The 27,494-nt window shown below is 34.2% G+C and overlaps 1 protein-coding gene across 1 annotated transcript in view; it reads right to left on the reverse strand.

Moving 5' to 3' along the window:
• Positions 1 to 27,494, reverse strand: part of LOC114326462 (uncharacterized) — a 92,159-nt gene that overhangs the window by 54,668 nt on the left and 9,997 nt on the right. Inside the window, exon 2 of the mRNA XM_028274843.2 lies at positions 7,669 to 8,018. Within this exon, the coding sequence (XP_028130644.2) occupies positions 7,669 to 8,012 (344 nt within the window). The 5' untranslated portion in view covers positions 8,013 to 8,018. The remainder of the gene's footprint in view (positions 1 to 7,668; positions 8,019 to 27,494) is intronic.

A 27,494-nucleotide genomic window follows, 5' to 3' on the forward strand; every position in this document is an offset into this window, starting at 1 on the left:
TTTAGCTTTCTTGTCATGTAACAGATGTCATCGTAGTCTTGTGCTATTAATATTTGGTCGTCTGCGAAACAAAGAGTATGTAGTTAGTGTATGGTCATTCAATGGGAGATCCATGTTCTTGCATTTCTGTTTCTAATTTTTCAGAGCTTGTTCCAAATATATTTTAAAAAGTGTTGAAGAGAGACAGCATCTTGTTTGATCCCTTTATTTGTCAAAAATCCTTCGGTGAGTTTGTTTCCTTGTTTAATTTTCGTGGTCGTGTTGTTATAAATTTTTCTGATTAATATTTATCTAAAAAGTATTAATGAAATCTTAAGCACACTTCTTTACTTGACAACACTTTAATTTCTCAACATTTATTATTTATGTTATGCGTGCATACAGACCATTACAATTAACAATTAACTAGAACGGAACAAAGTTAAACAAAAATCTCGACAGTGACTGTTGTCTCCGTTCTCCAAGAGATTTTTTAACCCAACAGCAGTGCTGTTTTTTAACAGAATTACCCTACATTAACATATCTTTTGTGTTTGATGTTGTAACGCTGTCTGTACTGGCATTTGTTTTTTAACCGAAGATGTAATAAAACTTTTACAATTGTGAAATATTTACTCCTTCACTTACAAAGTATTGTATTCGAGCATATAACACGCTTTTGATTGTAATCGGTCATGGTACAAGCTGTTTTTTTATATTACACTTTTTATAATAAAATTGTATACGTATACACGTCTATACATTTTTTAGCATTGGCTTCAATATTCAATAGCCATTTCTATTCCCCACAAAGCTAATTTTATTTAAATTATCCATTTTTCAACGCGGTGGGATTCGAATCCGGGTCTCGTCGGAAAACAAGGAAAAATTTGGCTTACATAAAAGAAGAATGTTCTTTGAAGGAGATAGACTCAAATATTAGTACAACCGTATTGTGTAGATATATGAATATTTTATCAACGTTTGGAATTTCAAGCAGATAATTATTACCGGAACATAGATACATAACGAGGAAAAATATTTGGAAAGCGAGGTCCAGGAAGAAGAAGAACATCCTGGTTAAAGAACCTCAGAACCTGGTTCAACACAACATCTGTGCAGCTTTTCCGAGTTGCTGCAGATAAAGTGAAGATTGCCATGATGATCGCCAACATTCGTCACGGATAGGCACATCAAGAAGAAAAAGATACATAACATGATAGACCACTCACAACTGTGATAAGTATCCTTTCAAACTTCCCACCCACTAAATCCAGTAATTATTATCATTGGCATATCAATCCCAATAATTAGATCATATCCTTGACCTAAATGGAATCTTAGAAAAGCGAACTGGAAGAAGTTCTCTTAACAACTAGACCACACATTCAGCTGGGTCCCATTGATCTGGAACCGAGAAATAGGTGACGAGCAACATCGATCTAAAGGATCCCCCAAACCAACGCGAAACTTTCGCAACCGCAACCTACGCGGAATCGCGGCGAATCGTTAGGCACGGCGGATTATGAACGTGTTCAGACCACTTTGCGCGGAATCCGCAACGGTCGCGGCAGAACAGCGTTCCTTTCATGAAACTCTGCATGCACGGTTTTTTCCGCTACCGTTGTAGTTTCGCGTGTTTTAAAATGGTTGTTACAGAAAAACTCATTGAAATTGTTAAACAATATCCTATAATATATGATTTAACGGACGAAGATTATAAAAATATAAGAAAAAAGGATAAAATCTGGAATAGTGTAGGGTCAGAATTAGGAGAAAATGATAAGTTTTCATTATATATCATAATATTATTATTAATTTGCGTGCATAGAGATTACGCCCACTTAAAAATTTAGTCATTTTTGATGTCTTGTATTTCCTAAACCTGTTGGCCGATTTAAAAATATAATTTGTTCACATTTGTATGGCGAATAGTCGCGTCGGATTTCGCGTCAATATGGAGAACCCTTGTCCGCTACCGCTCCGCCTGCGAATGTTCCGCTACGGAAAATTCGCGTCGCAAAACTTTCGCGTCGGTTTGGGGGATCCTTTAGCTATTTAATGAAATTTATCAGTCGGGTAACATACCCAATAAATGGTTGACCTCAACCAAATGGTTGACCAAAAAAAAGAAAAATGCTAGAGAATGCACCGACCACCGTACCATAAGCCTGATGTCTCACACACTTAAAATGTTTTTAAAGATCATTCATAAACGCATTTACCAAACACTTGATATGGATATTGAAGAAACGCAATTTGGATTCCGTAGAGGCGTAGGTACCCGTGAAGCTCTCTTTGCATTCAACGTACTAATCCAGAGATGCTTGGACGTGAACCAGGATAGGTACGTCTGTTTCATAGATTACAACAAGGCTTTCGATAAAGTCCGCCACAAACAGCTAATGGACGTCCTCAAAGCAAAACAAATACAATACAATGACCTTCGAATTATAACAAATCTATATTACAAACAGCAAGCACACATACGCATTAACGAACACACATCAGAAGACTTCGAAATTAAAAGAGGAGTGCGACACGGGTGTGTATTGTCACCACTACTATTCAATGCATACTCTGAAGAAATTATGAAAAGAGCTCTTGAGGGAGAAACAGCAGGACTAAAGGTAAATGGAACGCCAATTAACAACATTAGATATGCGGACGATACTATCATAATAGCAGACAACCTTAAAGACCTCCAAAAGCTAATGAACAAGATAGTTGAGTATGGAAAAGAATATGGATTATCAATAAACATCAAGAAAACTAAATTTATGAGGAAATCAAAAACCCAAAATAATGATGAAAACCTGACAATTAAAGGTAAAACTTTAGAACAAGTGGAAAACTATAACTATCTTGGCACAATAATTAATCACACAAACGATTACTCCAAAGAAATCAAAGTTCAAACAGAGAAAGCAAGAACAAACTTCAATAAAATGAGAAAGGTACTTTGTGCAAGAGAACTGAAATTAAACTTGAGAGTTAGGCTGGCAAGGTGTTACATTTTTTCGACTCTGCTTTACGAGATAGAAGCGTGGACTCTTAACGCATCGACTACTAAAAAGTTGGAAGCATTTGAACTGTAGGTGTATAGAAAAATCCTGAAGATATCATGGACCGAGCATATAACAAACAACGAAGTCATGAGAAGAGTCAACAAAAGACTGGAAATATTGGAAACCATCAAGACACGAAAGCTGCAGTACCTGGGGCATGTTATGCGTAATGAGAGATACAACATACTTCAGTTGATTATACAGGGGAAAATCCAGGGCAAGAAAAGTGTAGGAAGGAGACGAATTTCGTGGTTGCGTAACTTGAGGGAATGCGACGGATGCACATCAACCGAACTGTTTAGAGCAGCAGCATCTAAGATCAGAATAGCCATGATGATTGTCAACATCCGTCGCGGAGATGGCACGTGAAGAAGAAGAACATCGATACAGTTAGACGCCAAAGATGGATAGGGACTGTTGAAAATGCACCATTGCAACACGCTACCAACCTTCTTAGTAACTACAAAAAAGAGTCTCACAAATCTCACAAAGGTTAAAGAAAAGATTTGTCTATAGTTTTAGAAGAAATAATTACAAATTACTGTTGCTTAATGGTCAGATAAGATTTCAAATCAAAGAGAAACTTAATAGCTAAAAATCAGAATATCTTCATACATATTAGAGACAATCACCGAAATTCTTTAATTTTTTTTATTAAGAGAAACTTAGGTTTATCAAATAAGTATTAGGAAATGTATTTATCTTAATATACAAAAAAGCATCTGTTACACGTGAGAAATTTTTATATCAATAAATAAAAACAAAATTTCAAACTTTCTTGGTCATTGGGAAACTAGAATAAATCATTAAAACCATTTAGAACATATGATACAGAATATTAAAGATTTGAGTTTTTCTTACGTAACCAAATTAGCTAAATGTAAATCTTAATGTTACAAACAGATGATGCTAGTAGACGTTTATATCGAAACAAAATAGTTTGAGGCTTAAAAAATGGAGCGGAAATTAAAAAAAAATACAGCGGTTAAGAGCGTAGGCGCAAAATTTCGAACTAATGCTTTTTAATATTTTTTTTTCGAATCCTGAGAAAACTAATAAATATTTTTGGAAAATTGAAACGCAGGATGAAGATTACATTATTACCGAGGACCGAAAGTCCCTTAAAACAAACAAAAAGTTTCTTTTGAATGAGATATTTGAAATTAAAAATCACAATAAATTTTCTGTTTTTTTTTCACCCTTGTATCCGTGTGTAGAGAAAATAATAGATAAATATCAATGAAGTTTCACACTAAAAAGGTCAACTATAGACCAAATATATAATGTTAAGATATACATGAAAAATGTTTTGAGAATAACTTTTTTGCTTGCTAGCACAAGGCTAGCTATGAGAAGCCGCTGTAGTAGGAGTCCCAGCTACCTGTATATTTTGCACTATTGAAGAGTTGTCTGAACTTTTTCCTTAAGATATCGGCATATCTTATGTTGTTCGTTAACTCCGCGTTTATTTTTATGGCCCCCTGTTATACTTTTCATGCATTGTTAAAATATTTCCTCGGATTAAACATTGAAAAGAATGATTATAAGGTACACCCCGAGTGACACCCCTTTTGATCTTCAGTAATATAAGTTTATTACCTATTTTTGCTTTGCTGTTTGACCCCAGTGTAGGTTTGCTACAATCTCATCACAATGCTTTATTATTAAAATATTTTATTTTTAAAATACACAAAGCACATATGACTTACATTTATCATATTTGGATGATCTTGTTGAACACTTTAGTGATGTGATTGATCAAGCTAGTAGCTATACAAGTCGGTAGCTATCACACAGCTGGGGCATTTGGTTTTTTCGGGATTGTAATAACTACATCTTCGGCTTTTAACTAAATCATAGGTATGTAGTTTTATTAACTTATTTCATTCTAATTAACAGTTTCATTACATATTCTGTCTATTCAACTAATGCACAATCTTCTCTTGTAAACCCATTTTTTGGAAAGCTTCAAGTTTTTGAGCACGGCATATGTTGTGGTCCATGGATCTGCTCAATATGGTAGATGATTACAGTTAATTTATTTAAAACATGGATATATGGTATAACAATATAATTATAAACGATTTCTTTTACTGACGTACTAATAAATTATTTTAAAAAATTTTAAAGGTGAAAATTATATCCATCTAAGTTATAATTCGTTAAAAATTTCATTAACAATTTAATCACATAGTATGTACATCTACTGACGACTCTTGTCATTGACCAATTTACTCCATTTGCATAGACAATAAATGCGTGTAGACTCTCGACGAATAACTTATGTACTGAGAATAACTGGTTTAAGAAATTATTGCAATTATTGCAGCAAATTTTATCGAAAAATGCAGTATTTTCAAGACAGGTCATTATTTTAATTATGATGTATAACATTTTTCTGTTTCTTATAGTCTCTGAGTCCCTGCTTTTAGGTCGCGCCGTGCTTCTTCGGATAGATAACTACCACGGGCTATTCTAATAATTCGATTTTCTGAAATTTTGCCAATGTGACCATTAAATTATTCCTTTGTAAATTCCACCCATTCATTTATATATGTCCAGCACGTGTTTCTGATTTCATTTCATCTTGATCTATCTATCAGTATCTTTAAATTCCTTTTTCTTTTTACGATTCTCATTTAACTTCTTTTGATGTATCTTAACATATGTGTTGTAAAGTCATCATTGAGCTGCAGCAGCTCAAATAGTTTGATTTATGATATACCTCCACTTGTCATCTGTTATATGGATGCCTCAGAAGTCAAACGGTGTAAGTCACATTCTCCCTAAAAACGACTTATGAGATATAACACTTATTATTATATATAGTGATATTATTATTTTCTTGTTTGTATTTATGAATATGTTACCCATATTATCATAAATAAAGACAGTTTATTTGTTTTTAATAACTACTTATATTTCTGCAACTATTGTCAGAAACATCTTAGTAAGTATCTCATTTTAAACACTTATTGACTTACACCGATTGGCGTCTGAGGCATCGTTATTGAGAAGCTTTTTTGTAATTTTTAACTGACTTTGAGGCCTTCCTTTTATCACCAACCGCCCCATTTTTCGATCGCTTCGATGGATATGACCAAAGAACTTTACGATTCTATAGTAAACTGTACTAGAGAGACATTGATTGGGATTAATTTTATCTGGAACCAAAACATTCGTAAGGCGAGCCGTCCGTGAAATTAGAAGCAGTCATCTTCATGTCCACATTCTGTAACATGTCTCACATGCATAGTAAAACATATTTATCAAAATATCTAGAATGAATAAGTTAACTAATTAGAAGATAGGTAAAAAATAAGAGAAGTAAGTAAATCCACCAAAATTTTGTGCAACCTTTTCTGCAGCTGCATCTAGGAATGGTTGAAACCTTTTTGACGTCTCCACTAGGTATCATCGGCATATCTTATATTGTTGATCACCATTCTGTTAACTTTAATGCTTTCTTTGATGTTTTCCAGCGGGCTTTGAAAAACTGCTTTAAAATAAGTGTTAAAGGGAAGAGGTGACAGAACACACCCTGGAGCACTTCTGTTATTAAGGGGAAACTATTGGACTGGTTTTCGCCTATTTTGACTAAGGCTGCTGGTTTCCAAAATAGATTTTCAATAAAATTGATATCTCGTTCGTCTAAACCTTCTCTAGTGAGAAGGTCAATAAGTTTGGTGTGTTACCAAACATATAGGTACAGGGTGTCCAGAAACTCTCCTGGCCAAACGAAGACCGGATATTCCTCAGATAGTTTTAAGACAATTTAATCCAAATCACCTAGTCCGGAAATGCTTCCTAAGGGAGCTAGAGCTCTTTGAAGATGGCGCCTTGAAGTTAGTTTTTTTAAATAGCTTCAGAACGCTTCTATTTAGAAAAACGAAAATTGGTACGCCTATTTATCTTCCAAAGATAAATCGACTCCATCAATCGCCAATTTCTAGTGCCAGTCACTGGTGTCCGTTTTGGGTAGGACAACGGTTATTTTATCGCATAACTTTTTCAGAACAAAAATATTGATTTACAAAACTCTAATCAAGCCCGTCTTCAGTTACCCGTCAGAAACGTGGACGATAACAAAAAGTGACGAAGAACGGTTATGCTGTTTTGAACATAAAATCCTCGGATATATCTATAAAGGCGTGCATAAAGGATTATAGCGTTATAATTTTGAGCTTTACAGCCTTTATAGTGAGCTTAGTATGTATTGTTAGCTCTATCTAAAATAAACCGGCTGCGGTAGCTAGGCCATTTAGATAGAATGATTGAGATGGAGGCGTCGAAACACATTTATAGCCGAAGACCGGATGAACTCAGGAGAAGAGGCAGGCCCAGATCACGATTTAAGGACCAGGTGGAAAACGACTTACGAGTATTAAGAGTACAAAATTGGAAAACCAAGGCAAAGGATAGGAAGGAATGGAAGTTGATTCTGGAACAGGCCAAGACCCACCATGGGTTGTAGGTAGAGCCAATTATGATGATGATGAATAATTTTTAATATATTTAAGAACATGACTCATTAGGCTGGTTAATCTCAAATGGGAGCATATTGGCTCCACTCTTTGTTATACTTTCCAGAAATTAAATATATAGATGAAAAATTACTTGCCTTGGAAATGCTTGTTGATTATAACCAGGATATTGAAGCTGCGGGTCACCATATTGAAAGCCTCCTGGTGCATAAATTTGCTGCTGTTCTAACTGAGGTTGCTCTTGAATGCGCGGTTGTTGTAGTTCCTGTATTCGAGGTTGTTGAATTTCTTGTAGTGGTGCTTTAACCCTTACTTCATTTTGTATTTGTTGTGCGTACAGTTGATCTTGAAGAGTTTGATCCAGAAGAACGAATACAGGCCGTTGTTGATATTGTTGATTATTGATTTCTGTCGGATTTTCTTTGGGATATGCTGATGTTAGGCATGCAGTTGCCAGAAGAAGTAAAAAATATTGCACCATATTTATCTGAAATAGAAATTTTTCATAATTATTAAACGTAATATTTAATGTTACATTGTTTTAAGATTTATGGTTTACAATGGTCTTATTTTTGGAAATGGTATCAAATAAACAAAAGATTTAAGTGTCTTTTGGAAAATATAGCTCATAAAATATATAATAAAAACGTTTATTAAGATTTTGACCTCCAAATGGGAAGCGGTTGTTACCTTGATAATAGAACTAAAGTCGAAACATTAATAAAAAGATTCTTTTTGTAATTTGTTCAGATTTTTTCTCAGAAGTTATTTTGTCTCGCATCATTTTCATACTAATAAAAAAAATCATAAACTTGAGTGTGAAATATTTCAATACAAATATTAGTAAATATTGGTGACAATAATCACCAAATTATAGAGTAGTTCTTAATGGTTGACAGCACAGTCCCCTCATACATTCAAAAAGAGAATGATCTCTGTCAGAGCGATCTTAATCATACAAGTGTTTAATACAATTATAATGCCAAAGCAAAATGATGATTGCATTTTCTGACACACTTCTCTGTTTGAGCTCATTACACAATACGGTAATAAAGTTTAGACCTTCTTCTAAAGGTGCCTATCTTCTTGTGATGTTGGTGACTTCATTGAGCATTCTATTTACAGCACCTTGAAACAGATCAGTTGAAGTTAGTCAAGTCCATTTTTTAATATTGGTCCAGTCAGGATATACGTCAGCGTTCAGAGCCTCTCTGGTCCCAACGGTGCCTTGTAGAATCAGTAATTGTAGAATCAAAGTCGGTATTTATTATTACGCATAATGTGGCCAAAATAAATCAATTCTCTTTACTTTACAGTGTTAATAAAGAAGTATCTAAACAGTATCTAAAAGGTTTAGATACTGAATAAAAATGCACTCAAATGCACTTAAACTCATATTTTCTCACCTTCGTGTATGATAACCATATAACCACTCTACTCCATTTCAGCAAAAGCTTCAATGATACACGACAACCTTCAGTCTCATGAAAATCATAAATTGAATTTCTGATTACTGTTTGGGGCAGTTCCTCAATATTTGCAAAAAAAATTCAACGGCAAATTAGTCAAAACAGATATAATTTGGTAATTAGCAAGGTCAAAAATTATTTCTTGAGGACTTTTTTCAGAGAGTTTTTATAAAATTTAATAAAATAAACAAAAAGTTGACAAAATTTAACGTATCGGATTTTGGACACATTACAATCGATCCAAAACAACCCTGTGGCTAGTTTTAGGAGAAAATATTACTTGAGAAATAAAGAATACAAATACACAAGGAAAAAGGTTTTCCTGTAGCTGACTGTGTACCATATATTACAAAAAATAAATAAATTCTTTTATAAAAGGAATATTTATTAAAATTTCCTAAAAAGGGCTAGGTACATCACAAAAGCAGAACTAGTTTTCGATCTGATTACAGATCATCATCAGTGCTGACAAGATGCTTACATCCTAACCACCAAAATGAAAATATTAGGGTAAAAACCCTTTAAACTCAATCAGTCATGGAAACATTGACTATAATTAATAAATTAAACATGGATGCACAATATATCACATGTATTAGGCCCAGGGTACCATCTGACCCATAAAGAATACTCTTTCATTATCATACATTGTAATTAGTTATTACGTATATATCATAAGCATCTTAGCAGTTTTGGATATGTTATTTTTTATGTTGATTACCTAATGTAATGTTTTATGCTGATCACCTAAATATCTCCTTTGGGTGTTATTTTCAACTACCAAGATTTTTTGCGTCCTCGGTTATTCGACCATTCCCCACTGTCTATTCTTTCAATGACTTCGGTTAAAAAAGAAAAACCAATATCCTGATAGCAAATATTTACCAAGTTGTTCAATTACTTACAACACTACACGCCATATATGATTGTAGTTGTTAGAGGCAATTATTTGGTGTATAATTTTAACTTGAATATATAGGAGGTATATTACACATCGAACATAATATCAACAATTGCCATATATCGTGAATTTAATCAAGTGAAACTAGGTGACAATGTTGATAAACAACAACGGGTTGACTAATGCTTGCAAATTATTAGCAATTATTGCTTAAACTATAATCTTTTTAAAGAGTTATTGCTTGTACTAAAAGAAAAGGTAATAGATGGGACATAAATATTTATTTAGATCTTGTCCATTTTGCTCGCGGAGCATCTTGGAAGATTTCTCAAAGTAATCAAGATCATAATAGAGTTACAAAACGAGTAAAGAAGATCTGTATAAATACAAGTTAGAAAAAATAAGAGAACAACAAGCATTTGGACAATATCACGCTTATCAAGTCATCATTATCACGTTCTACGGAAAAAAGCTGAGATACTTATAATATAGACGTGTCAACTAATTACAGTGTACAATAACGAAGTGTATTCTTTATTGCTCAAGTATTATGTGCTTCTAAAACTAGCCACAATGTTTTTTTACGATGAAGAAGATGGGAATAGAGCTAACGTGTTATTCAAATGGATAGTGTGAGACCAGTTCATGAAACAAGGGATTTAAGAGCAAGCACCAAACCACAAGGAAGATCCTTTAAAATATGGGTCCTTTAAAGTATAGTCAATATGACAAATACGACTACAGCTCTAAGTTGGAACAAGTAAAGGCCTGAGGCCTAATATCAGAAGAAGAAGTCTATTATCTAACATTTTTGTTGATATAATGTCGATTTACTGTCATGCGTTAAAAAGTTATAATTACAACATAACATACAAGTGGATGACACACAGACACGTATGAAGATGCCATAAATCTGAGGGCAATTAAGGATCCTCAAGGGGGTACTGTCACCCTTATGTGATCGTTTGTCAAAGCAAACAATACTTGGAGGCCGAATTATGTATTGAATAGCCACACAAACACTACTGTGACTATACTTAAGGAATCCATCTTCATAGTTAACTCGGATATGATGACACCAGAACTAATCTTCATTGAAAATATTAACACAATTATACCATCTACACAACAAAAGTCCCAAATATTAATAGGGGCTTAATATGGTTCACTGATGGATCTAAAACTGCCCATGGTACTGGATCGTTTTTGGGCAAACATGTAACTACAAGTTTTAGCTTTGGTGGCCTGCATTGAAGAAATCATTGATGAAGACCCGAAACCTAAGAGAATCAACATTTACACAGATAGCCAATCGGCTATTCTAGCTGTAAACAACCCACTCACGAAATCAAAACTGGTGAGAAACTCCAAAGATCTCTTCAACAACCTGGCAAAAGACAATAAAGTGTTTAGCAAGGACAGAGAGTTCACTGATGATGGACTGATAAGTCCGAAAACGTTTTGAACGTAATCCGTTTGGATTTTTAAAAATTTTTAGAATTTTTATTAAATATACTAACTACACTAGGGAGTTTTACTTCATGTTAATTTTATTATACAATAAAGTGTCTTTAATATAGGTGGCGGGTCATGAAGGGATGCAAGGCTCGAGAAAAACTTTTGAAGGCCCAGAATCAGAACCTTTCTGTGGAATCACTAAAGATGCTACGAAAAGCCAGGGTACAGAAAGGGCTGATAAGGAACCATCAAAAGAAATGAAGAGCCACTCAAGTTGAAATCCAGACAAAAAAAATAATCAAGAATATTGATAGGTAACACAAACTGTGTTTACATTTCAGTCCCAAAAAATCATCTTTTTTCAAGTAGTTTATATCCAAATAAACTTGAAAATAAGCAAAAAGTAATAGTATATAGTGCAGTTACCTTACGGAATAAACCAGTGAGTTTTTATTATTTATTTATTCAAAACATTACAAAGCATACCGTTTGTAAGGTTAAGTGACGGCCGAAAGGCCAGTTCTCGGAACTAGTTCTGGTTCTGAAACTGGTTCATAATTACTAATGAGTATACCAAATGATACCAGATCCGACCTAACTAATTTGTCAACAATCATGACTGAAGATCATCAACAACCTCAAAACAAAACCTCATATTCAAATGTGCTTAACAATGCTTCTTCAATTCAATTTCCTTCAAAGCTGCAAGCAATTTTATTTAATTCGCTACCTGATACTAAAATAGAAGAGTACTTAATAGCACTTGGTGAAGTTGTTCATCCACGGAATATTTTATTTTCATCAAGGCTATCAAATAACAGAATATGTATTTATCTCTCCAGCGAATCCCTGGTGGAAAAATTTATGTCCGGTCCAGCAGAAATAACAATTAAAGGCGAAAATCTAAAAGCACGAAAATTGATAACTCCAAACGAAAGACTGTTACTATCGGGTGTTTGCCCTTCTATTCCACATATTCTAATAGAGAATGAGTTAACCAAATTCGGTCTTAAATTAATGTCACCTTTAACCTTCCTTAGAATCGGTAGTCAACTTCCAGAATTTCAACACGTCCTCAGTTTTAGAAGACAAACTTATATTCAACCACTTGCAGATATAGACCTTCCCTCTTCTTTCTTAATGACATATGATCAAACTTCGTATCGCATATATTTAAGTTTAGATAAACCTTCATGTTTTATCTGTAAGAACACAGGTCACGTTGCAGCAAATTGTTCAAATCATAATCAACAAAACGATTCCTCTCATATCCAACACCAACCGCAACAACCAATACAACAACAACCAATACAACAACAACCAATACAACAACAACCAATACAACAACAACAACCAATACAACAACAACCAATACAACAACAACCACAAGAATCCCCCAAGTCTATTCCATCACCCCTAGAAATGGAACCAAATCATCCAGTCAGTAATTCTAATGCCGAACCTTCACTTAACCAACAAACATATACTAATTTAATGCCCCCCGTATTAATTATGGAAACTAATTGTATATCTAAGGATCAGTCAACGACCAATAAGAGAACAATTTCGGAAATTAATACTACTCCATCTCCCACTGAAGAATTAAATAAAGAATTTAAAGTACCAACACAAACCAAAAAGAAACAAAAAAAGCAAACTGAGTCTACCAGATCAATTCAGGAAATAATGATGCCAACAAAAACAGTATTTCACGATACGTCAAATAATTTTAACTTAACATATGAACAAACACTTGACTTTTTTGAAAATTATACTAGCTCGACTGATCCCATTAGTTTATTACAAACATACACAACGGATATACCCAACTTTATTTACATGTTAACAACAATTAAGCCATATTTTACAGAAAAAAGCATGAAAACCAAATGCACTAAATTAATAAACAAAATCGAAAAAATGCTAGACGATCCTGCTTATCAAGATAGTGATTGTTCGACAAATTCAGCTCCAGAAATAAACTAAAATCTTCGAACCGATACTACAATGGAATGTTAACGGGTTTTATCCCCGTTTAGAAATGCTTAAACATTTATGTTCAATAATCTCACCATCAATAATATGTTTACAAGAAACAAACTTTAAAGGATATCACAGTTATGACATGAAGAATTATTCTTGTTTCCATAAAAACCGAGACAACGCAAATATCGCTAGTGGAGGAGTTGTTACGTATGTTAACAAAAAATATGAATCAGAAGCATTAGTAATCAATAGTAATTTAGAAGTAGTAGGAGTATCAGTGTCCTTTCCACAAAAAATGAATATCTGTAATATTTATATTCCACCTGACTTACCTATCACAGAAGCAGATATTTCAGATGTATTAGATCAGATTCCCACTCCCAGAATAATCGTTGGTGATTTTAACAGCCATAATCCAATATGGGGATCTCTTGGAATAAATTCCAAGGGCAAAATTCTAGAAAACATAATTACCTCAAAAAACCTAAACGTACTGAATGATGGACAATCAACAAGATATAATATTCATACAGGTACTTCATCAGCTATCGACCTGTCATTATGTGATCCTGTACTGTCAGCAAAATTTTCATGGGATGTAATTCCGTTTTTATTTGGAAGTGATCATTATCCTATTAAAGTCTCTTTTAACAGTAATTATGAAGATACTAATACAACCCCAATTCCAAAATGGAATCTAAAGAATGCCGATTGGTATTTATTCAAAAAGTATATTCAACAGAACTGCCATAGCTTAAAAGAAGTCACCGAAAATCATCATATAGATGAACTTTTGAATTCGTTTATATCATTAATCCATCTTGCCGGTGAAAATCATATAGGTAAAACACAAACTCTACATAAAAGAAATTCATTACCATGGTGGAACGCAGAGTGTACTGATATAATAAAGAAATATAAAAAATCCTTTAACAAATTGAAACGTCACAAAACACTTGAAAATACTATAGAATATAAGAAGTTACGGGCTCAAGCTAGATATATAACTAAAAAGAACAGAAAAAAATCTTGGCAAGAATTTATGTCCTCTATTAATTCCACTATGCCTATAAGCACCGTATGGGAAAAAGTTAGAAAAATATCTGGAAGTAATACCTATAAAAAGATTCCATTCCTATGCAATAACAAACAGATAGTAACATCTAATAACGAAATAGCAGATTTATTAGCAAAACAATTTGAAATGAACTCCAGCAATAACAACTTTTCTAAAGAGTTTATCAATACCAAGATGATTTCGGAAAATAAATTAATAGATTTTAATTGCATTGAAGATAATCCTCTTAATATAGCATTTACCATGGAAGAGCTTAATCACTCTTTAAGTACCAGCAAAAAATCGGCGCCAGGACCAGACGATATTCCTGTTAGTTTCTTACAAAATCTACCAGATAATGGAAAACAATATCTTCTTAACCTATACAACAGAATTTGGACTAATAATGAGTTTCCCACAAAATGGACGCAGGCGATAATAGTTCCATTACTAAAACCAAATAAACCACGAACTGATCCAGAATCCTATAGGCCAATTTCGCTTACCAACACAATGTGTAAAATCTTGGAAAAAATGGTGAATAATAGACTAAGGTGGTTTTTGGAAAATAATAAATTAATAATCAATGAACAAAGCGGCTTTCGCAGGAACAGATCCACTATAGATAATTTAATTGACCTAGAATCCGAGATAAATGAATCGTTTGCAATTGGACAGGAATGTCTTGCGGTTTTTTTCGATATAACAAAAGCGTTTGACATGGCTTGGAGATACGATATTCTTAACACACTAAGTCAGTGGGGCGTCAAAGGTAACATGCTATATTTCATTCAAAATTTTCTTAGTAAGAGACAATTTAAGGTTAAGATAAATGGTACACTATCCATCACTAAAGACCAAACAAATGGAACACCTCAAGGATCTGTTATTAGTTCAACACTATTCTTAGTAGCAATAAACAAAATCTTAGAAAACTTTCCACAACTTGTTAAAGCGAGATTATACGCTGACGATTTAGTCATATATTCAAGAGGAAAAAATATTCTTTCTATACAGAAAAATTTACAATGTGCATTAAATCACCTTGAAAACTGGTCGAAAGCTGTAGGATTGCAATTCTCTACAACCAAAACTAAATGTATTTTATTTTCAAAAAAACGGCAGTCTACAACTCCAGATCTTCAGTTATATGGAAACAACTTAACTTATGTGGAACACTTAAAATTTCTAGGAATGATCTTTGATAAAAAACTATCTTGGAAGTACCACATTATGCACATTAAACAATCCTGTCAATCTGGTCTCAATTTAATGCGTACACTGTGCAATCGTAATTGGGGTTCAGATTGTAAAAGTTTGATTCTTATTTACAAATCTCTAGTACGATCCAAACTCGATTATGGATCAATTGTATACTCATCTGCAAAGAAGACACTTCTTGCTCAACTAGAAGTCATACAAAATACAGCATTAAGAATAGCCACAGGAGCATTCTGTACTAGCCCCATTAATAGTTTACAATGTTTAACCGGAGAACCACCTTTAAATTTCCGAAGAATGTACTTGTCATTAGTCTACGCATCATCCATATATGCAATAGAATCGCATCCCACTTTCCACCACACTATTGCAGAACGTTTCAAAGAAACTTATGTAAATAAAAAAAGAACTAACCCCCCCTTTTACGAGAGAATCAGAAAATATCTCTCTCTCAATAATATTCAATTCCCAAAATTTTTTAATCAGACAAATACAGTTACTCCTCCGCCCTGGACCTTTCCTCCTGCAATATGTGATCTAACTCTTTCTAAATACAATAAGCTTGATACCCCCCATGCAACAATTAATCAATCTTTTCTCAACATACTTGCTTCTTTCCCAGGTCATTGTTATATTTATACAGATTCATCTAAGACGGCTGATGGTGTGGGATCGGCAGTTGTAGATTCAAACACTATATTACAATTTAAATTATCTTCCACTTGCAGTATTTACTCTGGAGAACTATATTCAATTCTGCAAGCCCTCATTCACATTCGTACTCAAAAAATTCCAAAATCTGTCATAATTACCGACTCTCTCAGTGCATTACATACGATAGAACAGTTATATACAAGTAATCCTATAAGTATTTTAATAAAAGAACAATTACATTTACTGAAGAACACGATGCAGCAAGTAAGCTTTATATGGGTTCCATCACACATTGGACTTCAAGGAAACGAAAAAGCAGATTTCCATGCCAGAGAAGCAATACACAGTGCGTCTTCAGTGTTAGTGAACTTAGTGCCTGTTTCCGATTACAAACCATTCCTTAAAGAAAAAGTGTTAAACAAATGGGAAAACGAATGGAATCTTTCACAATCATCTCTACACACAATAAAGCCCTCAATTGAACCTTGGTGTGAGATAGACCTAAATCGCCAGCTGTTTGTGAAGCTAAATCGTTTACGCATAGGGCATAGCAGACTTACTCACAGCTACCTAATCTCCAAGTCAAATCGCCCTATTTGTGACCTGTGTAATTGCGACATCAATGTAACACATATATTAATACAGTGTCCTAAATATCTTAATGAAAGACAAAAACACTCCATACCTCTCAATATAAAAGCAGCCTTAGGATCACACTGTAAGCTTACGCATTTGTTTAATTATTTGAAAGACATTAATGTTTTAAACAAACTATAACCACTGTTAACATTTTATAAACCCCATTCTTAATTTGTAAATTATGATATTGTTACCTAAATGTGAACTTATGTAATACCTAATCAAAATGCTATTAGATTTAAGTAACCATGTATCAATGACAGTACAGCTAATAACCCAAAGTGGTTGATGCTGATAAAAATAAAAAAAAAAAAAAAAAAAAAAAAAGAATATTGATAGAAAACTCTCGAACAGTTCGATGAACATCAATAAACGAGAGATAAAATCGGTCACTGAAATGGTGTCAGGAGACCACATATACAAATTAGGTAATGTGAATAAACCATGGTGCAGAAAGTTCGAAATGGAAGAAGAGACTCTCATACACATACTGTCATTGCAGTGTGCTAAGTGATGTAATTCCAAAACTGGAAAGGCAAATGGACCCGATGAGGTTTCTACGGAATAACTAAAGCTCTTGAATGATGAATCAATAGGTATATTATTGCACTTATTTAACACAGTATAATACTGGTATTATACCTCAAGAGTGGCTGCTGTCTACATTTGTTACACTGCCAAAAAATCAAATGCAAAAGAATGTTCGGAACATCGAACAATATCTTTAATGAGCTATCTACTAAAGATATTTCTAAAAATCATCCACAACCGAGTTTATCAAAAGTTGGAGTAAGATATTAGTAATACACAGATGGGGTTCAGAAAAGGACTAGGTACTCTAGAAGCTCTCTTCGGTTTGAATGTTCTTACACAAAGATGCCTAATGCCTAGACGTTAAACAATAAGTACATGCATGTTTTATCGATTTTGAAAAAGCGTTTCACAGAGTACGCCACGATAGGCTAAGAGACATTCTTGAAAGAAAGGACATGAATAATAAAGATCTGCGAATAATTCTCAACTTATATTGAAATCAGAAAGCTAACATCAAAATAGAAAATGAGATATCAAAAGCAATAGAAATACGTAGAGGAGTAAGACAGGGATGCATTTTGTCACCACTGCTGTTTAATGTATATAGTGAAAGCATCTGCCAGAAAGCCCCTTTGCAAGCAAACGAAGGAATCGTAATCAATGGAGAGGTTGTAAATAATATTCGATACGCGGACGACACTGTACTAGTTGCAAGAAAAGTAGAAGAATTACAACGATTACTTACAAACATAAATATTGCTTGCAACAATTATGGCATAAACATTAATATCCAAAAAACCAAGTACATGGTCTTCAGTAAAATCAGGAGCGTCATTTGAAATTTTGCTAGGTGGGGGCAAACATTATATATACAATACATTATACAGTATGTCCCTGTAAGTTGTATCCATATAGAAAACTTTTTTATTATTAACTTTACGAAAAAAAGTTATTCTTCATAAAAAGCTCTGCATGGTCCGAAACCTAAGATTCAACCATCAGATATAAAATTTTATGAATATTATACGAGGTATGTCAAAAAGCTTGAATTTCACTAAAGAGTAAAGTAGCTTTATTTTTCACATTATTGAAAATTGCTATTATGAAAAGTTGTTTGGAATTAAAAACTATATTCTAATATGCAATTATATCCTTCTAATTTTTTTTAAATTATGGATATCATTATTTTCAGTAATTTTAATTCTCATAACTTTTTTATTATCAATTTTACGAAAAAAGTGATTCTAATTAAAAAGTTCTGCATGGTCTAAAATACTCTAAAACCTAAAATACAACCATCTTATGTCAATTTTATACGAGGTATGTCAAAAAAGATGAATTTAGATCAAAAGTAAAGTACCTTTATAGTTCAAAATATTTCAATTAGAAGGATGTAATTACACACTGAAACATAGTTTTAATTCTTAATAACTTTTAATAAAAATAATTTTCGATATTTTGAAAAATAAAGGTATTTTACTCTTGAGCCAAATTCATATTTTTTGACATACCTTGTATAAAATTGATACAATTTGACATAACATGGTTGTATTTTAGATTTCAGACCATGCAGTACTTTTTATTAAGAATCACTATTTTTCGTAAAATTAATAATAAAAAGTTATCAGAATTGAAATAACTGAAAATAAAGTTAGTTATCCATAATTTTTCAAAAAAAAAATTTCAATTAGAAGGATGTAATTGCATATTAGAATATAGTTTTTAATTCCAAATAACTTTTCATAATAGCAATTTTCAATATTGTGAAAAATAAAGCTACTTTACTCTTGAGTGAAATTCAAACTTTTTGACATACCTCGTATAATATTTATAAAATTTGATATTTGATGGTTGAATCTTAGGTTTTGGACCATGCAGAGCTTTTTATAAAGAATAACTTTTTTTCGTAAAATTAATAATAAAAAAGTTTTCCATATGGATACAACTTACAGGGACATACTGTATATATACGGTGACCATATATTTTTAAAGAAAAATAAGTACAAAAAAAATGTATTAAAAACGCAAAATATTTCTTGTTATTGGACAAATGTAACTTTTTGGCATTAAAAATAAATAAACTATGTAGCTAGACATAAAAAATTATGTCAATTAAACTAAACATAACACATTACATTAACTTTGAAAAAATTACAAGCCTGTAATTAAGAGTTTTTAGATGAGGGACCTGGAATAGCCTCATCTTCTTCCGGTTTTTTTGCATCATTCATATTTTTATGAACTTAAAATTAATTTAAGAAGGTCCGGCTTCGACTGAAGTAAATGAAACCTTTCATACAAGTCTCATCAAAATTTGCGTACACCAGCATCGCTGCCTTGAGAGTGGATATGGACATTTGTGACTTTTGCGACGTCCAATAATAATTATTTATTACAGAAAATAAATGTTCGATAGCCGCACTAGTACCCGGAAGACAAAAAATAAATTCGCATAATATTTGTAATTTTTTCAGTTTGAATTGATCTACACACTTAAAAACTTTAAGCCATAGATCCTGACTATTTTTTTCTTCTCTGTTCCACTCAGCAATTTTTTCACTTGTAGCCACGTCTTTCAAAATTCCGAGTTCGTCAAAGAGTTGATCTTCGTTTCCTGTGGTTCCCTTGATATACAATTTAAAAGCTTCGAGAGAATAACAAACATCGTTTCATGTTATTTCACTTCTTATGCGAGCTCCACACTCTCGCCGAAGTCGATCGAGGTTCAACAAGTACGAGAGTGTAGACGGCCACCTTGTGTAACTTTGCCTCACTTCGTTCTACTTCCATTCTCTGTTGGTCTGGTCAAAGGGATCTTTGTCGGTATCGCACCGCTCTTTGTCGGTATCCCACTTCCTCGCGAAGTAGAACGAGTGTGTAGAGAGGGTACTTCGAACTTCCGTCAACTTTGGCGAAGTAACTTCGCCGAGAATGTGGAGCCCGCTTTAGATCTATGCTTTTGAACAGTTTAAATTCATGAAAATTTGTACTCCAGTTTTCTAGGTAGGTTACACATTTTGTGTAAAAATGTTTCACTTGCGCAGTGAAGTTTTGTGTGCGACCACCGCACCATAATCCTGATGTTTCACACACTTAAAATGTTTTTAAAGATCATTGATAAACGCATTTACCAAAACACTTGATATGGATATCGAAGAAACCCACTTTGAATTTACACTACTAATCCAGAGATGCTTGGATGTGAACCACGATATGTACGTCCGTTTCATAGATTACAACAAGGCTTTCGATAAAGTCCGCCACAAAGAGCTAATGGACGTCCTCAAAGCAAAACAATTACAATACCATGGCCTTTGAATTATAACAAATCTATATTATAAACAGCAGGCACACATACGCATTAACGAACACACATCAGAAGAGTTCGAAATTAAAAGAGAAGTGCGACAGGGGTGTGTATTGTCACTACTATTATTAAATGCATACTCTGAAGAAATTATGAAAAAAAATCTTGAGGGAGAAACAGCAGGAATAAAGGTACCTAAATGGAACGCCAATTAACAACATTCCAAGACCTCCAAAAGCTAATGAACAAGATAGTTGAGTATGGAGAACAATATGGATTATCAGTAAACATCAAGAAAACTAAATTTATGAGGCTATCAAAAACCCAAAATAAAAGCCTGACAATTAAAGGTAAAACTTTAGAACAAGTTGAAAACTACAACTATCTTGGCACAATAATTATTCACACAAACGATTACTCCAAAGAAATCAAAGTTCGAATAGAGAAGGCAAGAACCAACTTCAATAAAATGAGAAAGGTAGGTTGTGCAAGAGAACTGAAATAATTAAGACTTGAGAGTTAGGCTGGCAAGGTGTTATATTTTCTCGACTCTACTTTACACGATAGAAGCATGGTTAATTAACGCGTCGACTACTAAAAAGTTGGAAGCATTTGAACTGTGGGTGAAGGTACCTGAAGATAGCATAGACCGAGCCTGTAACAAACAACGAAGTCAGGAGAAGAGTCAACAAAAGAATGGAAATATTGGAAACCATCAAGACCCAAAAGCTGCAATACCTGGAACAGTATACAAAGAAATTTGTTTAAAAGTAGTAAACGATAAAAATATTCATTTTTTAGAAAAAATAAGTACATTTGCGTGTCCTTAGAAAGGTTTTAAAGTACATTAGGACAATATTTAAAAATAAGTACTGTCCTACTTAAATAAGTACATATGGTCACCGTATGTATATACAAACATAATACAAAATTGATCTATTTTTTGTAAATTTCAGTCATTTTCAGGGTCGGGGGGGGGGGCAAATGCCCCCCTGTCAAATGACGCCCCTGAGTAAAATCATGACACAACCAGCACATATTAGTATAAACGGCATTCAAATTGAAAAAGTATCAATTTACAAATACTTGGGAACTTTAATAAACGAAACTGCAACTTCTGCAACAGAGATTAAGAATTAAGAATGCGAAGAGGCTACGTATTTAACACGCTATTATATGGTGTAGAGGCCTGGACTCTCAAACAGAACAACATAAAAAATATTGAAAGTTTCGAGATGTGGTGCTACCGTCGAATGCTGAAGATAAGTTGGGTTGAAAGAATCACAAACCTTGAAGTAATACGAAGGATAGGAAGAGACCCAGAAATTTTGTTAACGATAAAACGAAAAAAATTCGAGTATTTGGGTTACCTGATGAGAGGTCATAAATACGCATTACTTCAAAATATAATGCAAGGAAAAATAGAAGGAAAACGGAATCCAGGCCGTAGAAGAATGTCATGGTTGCGGAATTTGAGAGAGTGGTTTGGCTGCACCACTAATGAACTTTTTAGGTCAGCTGTAAACAAGGTCAGGGTAGCCTTGATGATTTCCAATCTCTGATAGGAGTGGCACAAGAAGAAGAAGAAGTGATGTAAGGCAGGAATTCACTGGTTAACTTAAGGTTTGAACCAGGACAGATCTTAAAACTACCAATAAGAAAATTGTTGGCCTTTGTTGAGGCCACATAACTTATTAGAGTTTAAGGAAAAAACAAGGTATGGTACAAAGGCCTTATGACCCAGTGCCAGAGACTAACGAGTCTCGATTTAAGAAGAAGAATAGACAATTCATTATTTCGTTTCTGTAGTCCGGACCGTATCCTCCTGTACATTCTTCTACTTTTTCTTCTTATTCCCACTAAAAAAAGTAGAAGATATCACAAGAATATAGCTTCAGCACAATATGAAAAAATATAGATAACAAATTGAGTATATCGCTGCATTGCTTTTTGTAATTGCAATTATTAATTTCATATATCAGAAATGCAACTTTCCAACATAATACTTTCGATTTTTCCTGACGGTATTCACATCCTGTGACATTATTTTCAAGAACATCGTACAGAGAATTATCCAATTATAGAATAAACAATGTATTTACCTATTATTCACATAGCATTTTCTTTTTTTGTCATTGATCACACGAAGTATTCGCGGGTTTATTGGCGTAATTGATACATATAATTATATTTAACCGAAGATGTCTCTATAATTCTGTCCATGTTGCGTAAACGATGTAAAGGTTGATAAAACTGTAATTTAATGACATCCTGTACGCGTCAATTTTATTAATTACTGCAAATAAGAGAAATAATCAGTTATTAAATTCATTTTACGTCCTTCCAATGTTATCAATAAAGGCATGTTGGAAAAGGTTATATATCCTATACTGTTAGTCGAGGCAATGAAGCACTAAACCTACTAATGTTCCGCAGCAAGATGAATAGCTATGCAACTTTTTGCATTTGATTCGGAAAAGTGTCAGGACATTTTGTGAATAAAATTCATGGTGATAAAATGAAAATTTCATTTTTGAATAAGGAAAATGTATTTCCAAATTGCATAGAAAGCGAAAAATTTACAACTCGGAAAATATCGACAGAAATGAGTTCAGTTTTGTAACTTGGAGGTTTACGAGGTCGTTGAACACCAATATGATAACGACGATGGTTCTTCAGCCAGTGGGTGGCGGTTCGTACCACTTTAAGAAGGTAGTGCCAGAATACGGACAGCCGCCAAAATTTTTAGTGACGGTTCCCGATATTGTCAAAAAAGTTATAAAACAAAAATTAAAAAAAATAGGCGCTGATATTTTTACCTTATGTGTCTTATGTATATTTAGCTGAGGTGCCAAGAAATTGTTCAAAATTTATCAAAACAATTCCGTAAATTCATTAACAATAAAAAACTCTCAACTTACAACCATATTATTTACTGCTAATATTATTAGCTTGTATTACGATTTAGTCTCTATTTACAAAATTATAAAAATAATACTATTTCATTATTTATACACATGCACACAGTTGTGTTAATACTACTTTTAAAGTTTACGATACATCCTTCTTGCTTTTTTTGATTGCAAAGTTTTTAATGACTTTATTATTAAAATTATCAATACCATTTATAAAATGCTTTTCTGCAGATAACATACCTAAGTCGTTCTTCTTTAATTGTATTTTTAACTAAGGTTTTAATTCACTTTAACATCGAAAAACAGCGTTTTGCTTCAGATATTGATATAGGAATGGTAATTAAAATGCTTAAAAGTTTAATAGTTTCTTCCAATGTGCTTTTTAAACCTTCCTCATTTAGTAAAACTCATAGCGGAACAGCCCCAGATGTAATACTTAATTCGTCTCACTAATCAGTACTTTTAAATTCAGTTTTAAACCGACTTTTGTTTAAAAATTAAAATTGTCTCCATGTTTCATTAAAAAAATGATTCGGGGAACCGACACGCGCGACGCTTGTGAGCAGAAAACTTCTCCGCCATAAATAAATGAGAAGCAACTACATACATGTCAGGAGACGGTAGACCTTTGAAAGATCTGGAACTTTAAATATTATGAACCTTTAAGTCGTTGTCTAATTCGGCGCTAAAATTGACCAGTTCCTTAAATATGCCTCTATTTTGTGAATTTTTTTTCGTTGTGACCTCTTTAAGCTAACTTGAAAACTCCATAAAACCTTATAAAATTTGTAAAGAAAAACCACCAAAAGAGCTTTTTAAGATACTAATCTGATTCATTGTCAATTAATAAATTAAACTTAAGAAATAATCAAAATATTATTTCTACTACACCCACGATCATGATGTACTAAAAGTTTAATAATAATATTATAAATACAAAAACGTTAACAGAAAATAGACATAACAAAAGCGAAAAGCCAGACAAGCACAAGGCCCTTGTGCCCGGCACGAGATTATTATTTAAGGTATACTAAATAGTTCAATATAGCTCTTTCTCTGTCACTTATATAGGATGCTAGTAAGATCTTTCTCTTTTCAGCCGTGCCAGTACCAAATTTGGCTCAAGATTCTCCAGCCGAATAATCTCCGCTGTAAGTGGCAGCGATTGTACTACGCGCACAGTTGCCAGATTTTATATAATTTATGAAGATAAAAAGAAATACACACAAAAAATTAACAGGCATTAAAAGATTTTAAAAATAAAAAATATGCTTCTGCATAGTTAGGAAGGTAGTGCCATGGCTCTATGGCACTACCTCACGGGCCGCCACTGCCTTCAGCTACCTAGTGCTCAGAGTGCACCTCGTCTCCTGGAGTTTCATGTTAATTTCATTCTAAATCAGTCGATAGTCATTACTCGGCGGTTGTCAAGGTCGCTGAATACGAATATAATAACGACGATGGTTCTCGAGCTATCTGCTGTCCATGGTGGATCTCGTCTACCGGATTTTTATATTATTTTCATTTGAACTCAGTCTGAAGTCATTTCTCGGGAGGTTGTCGAGGTCGCTGAATACGAATATAATAACGACGATGGTTTTCGAGCTATCTGCTGTCCATGGTGGATCTCGTCTACCCGATTTTTATATTATTTTCATTTGAACTCAGTCTGAAGTCATTTCTCGGGAGGTTTTCGAGGTCGCTGAACACGAATATGATTAGAACAATGGTCTTCAAGCTATCCGGTTCCAAGGGTGGACTTCATTCGGACATTGGCGCCCAACAAGTATATACCCCAAGCGCCATGGGAATGGCCCGACAACATTTCAACTCGCCAACCTTGAAACTCAACCCTCAACCCAGGATTATTATTCCACGCACATTCAACTCGTCGTGTCAAGAATTTGGCAAACGGGATTGGAAAGCCTTTTCATAGCAAGCCTTGTGCTGGGTCACATTCCAAAAACTTGGAGGGACGCAAAAGTGGTATTTATACCAAAGACGGGGAAACGTCCTACGGACGAACCAAAGTCTTATCGCCCTATATACCTCACCTCTTTCTCCTAAAAACAATGGAGAAACTAGTAGATTACCACATAAAAAGCGAAACTCTAATTAGGAAACCGCTTCACAAACATCAATTTGCATACCAGACAGGCAAATGCTCTAAATTCCCTTGTTGGAAACATTGAAAAGACAATAGTGGCAGAAGAAATAGCTCTTTGCGCTTTCATTGACATAGAGGGAGCATTAGATAACACCTTATATAAATCCATAAAAAGAGCACTAGTAAAGAGGAGCATTCAAGCCTGACTAATACAATGGATTCAGTCCATGCTAAAAACCAGAATCATCACAGCTAGTATTGGGGGAGAGTCTGTAACTGCGACAGCATTAAAGGGGTGCCCTCAAGGGGGAGTACTATCGCCCTTTCTGTGGTCTCTAGTTGTGGATGACCTCCTTACTAAGTTGCATGATTCTGGTTTTACAACTCAAGGCTACGCAGATGACCTAGTTGATACAATTAGGGGCAAGCATGACCAGACTATATCTAGTCTCACGCAAACTGCTCTAAACGAAATCAAAAACTGGTGTTCGAAGGAGGGCTTAAATGTCAATCGTAGCAAAATGACTCTCATACCGTTCACAAGGAGACGTAAATACAATTTACAGGCTCCAGTTATGAATGGAATCATACTAGATTATTTGCCTGGAATTCTAAGGATAAGCCGACAGACGTCATGCCAGTCAAATTCGACTTTGAAACACCATTTGAAGTGGTCATAAAAAACCACCAAATGAATGAAACAGTTGAACCGAAACTAGAGGAAGGTTCACTCGTATGGTATACGGATGGATCTAAAATAGATGAAAGGGCAGGAGTGCGAGTTACTGGGCCGAATTTCAGGCTACCCAAATCTCTTGGAAACGCCCTGCCCAACTATCTTTCAGGCAGAAATACATGCCATACAGATTAGTGTCCAAGAATGTCTCAACCGAGACACTCGTAGGGCAAAAGTCTTCATTTTATCAGACAGCCAAGCTGCCTTAAAGGCTCTAAAGTCGTTTAATTGTGAGTCAAAGTTGGTTTGGGAAGGTACACAATCCCTTAAGAAGCTGGCGGAACGCAACAAAGTAACTTTGATGTGGGTGCCAGGTCACAAGGGAATTGCAGGAAATGAGGAAGCTGATAGCCTCGCAAAAGAAGGGGCCAATACCCCATTCCAAGGTCCAGAACCCTTCTGTGGACTACCAAAAAGCCACATCAGAGAGGAACTCCGGACCTGGGAACTCAATCAACTACAACTATACTGGTCCAACACACCAGGACAAAGGCAAGCAAAAAGGTTCATAAAGGTGTCGCCTAGTGCAACAAACCGCCTTCTCGAAATGAGTAAAAAAGATATAAAAATGGTCACTGGCCTTCTCACGGGTCACTGCCCTCTGAGATATCATCTCAAAAAAATGGGCAAATCCGATGGTGAGAACTGTCGTTTCTGTGACAACGAAAAAGAAACGGCAGAACACATACTATGCAATTGCGTAGCACTGTTCTGCAAACGACTAAAATTTCTAGAAGAGGTCACCCTAACGCCCTCTGACATAGGAAATAAGTTACCTAGGATGCTAATCAATTTCATCAGAAGTATTGTCATCCTAGAGTTTAAATTAAGGTATGCACAAAAGATCTTTATAGGTCGAAGTGCTGAAAGGCTCCATAGCCTTAACGACCTCACATAATCTAATCTAATGTATTGGGAAGCCGTCGCATCTTGTAGCTGAAAAATCACCGACAATGAGTTGGAATGAACTCCCCTAAAC

The sequence above is a fragment of the Diabrotica virgifera genome, chromosome 7, assembly GCF_917563875.1.
Source record: "Diabrotica virgifera virgifera chromosome 7, PGI_DIABVI_V3a".
NCBI lineage: Eukaryota > Metazoa > Arthropoda > Insecta > Coleoptera > Chrysomelidae > Diabrotica > Diabrotica virgifera.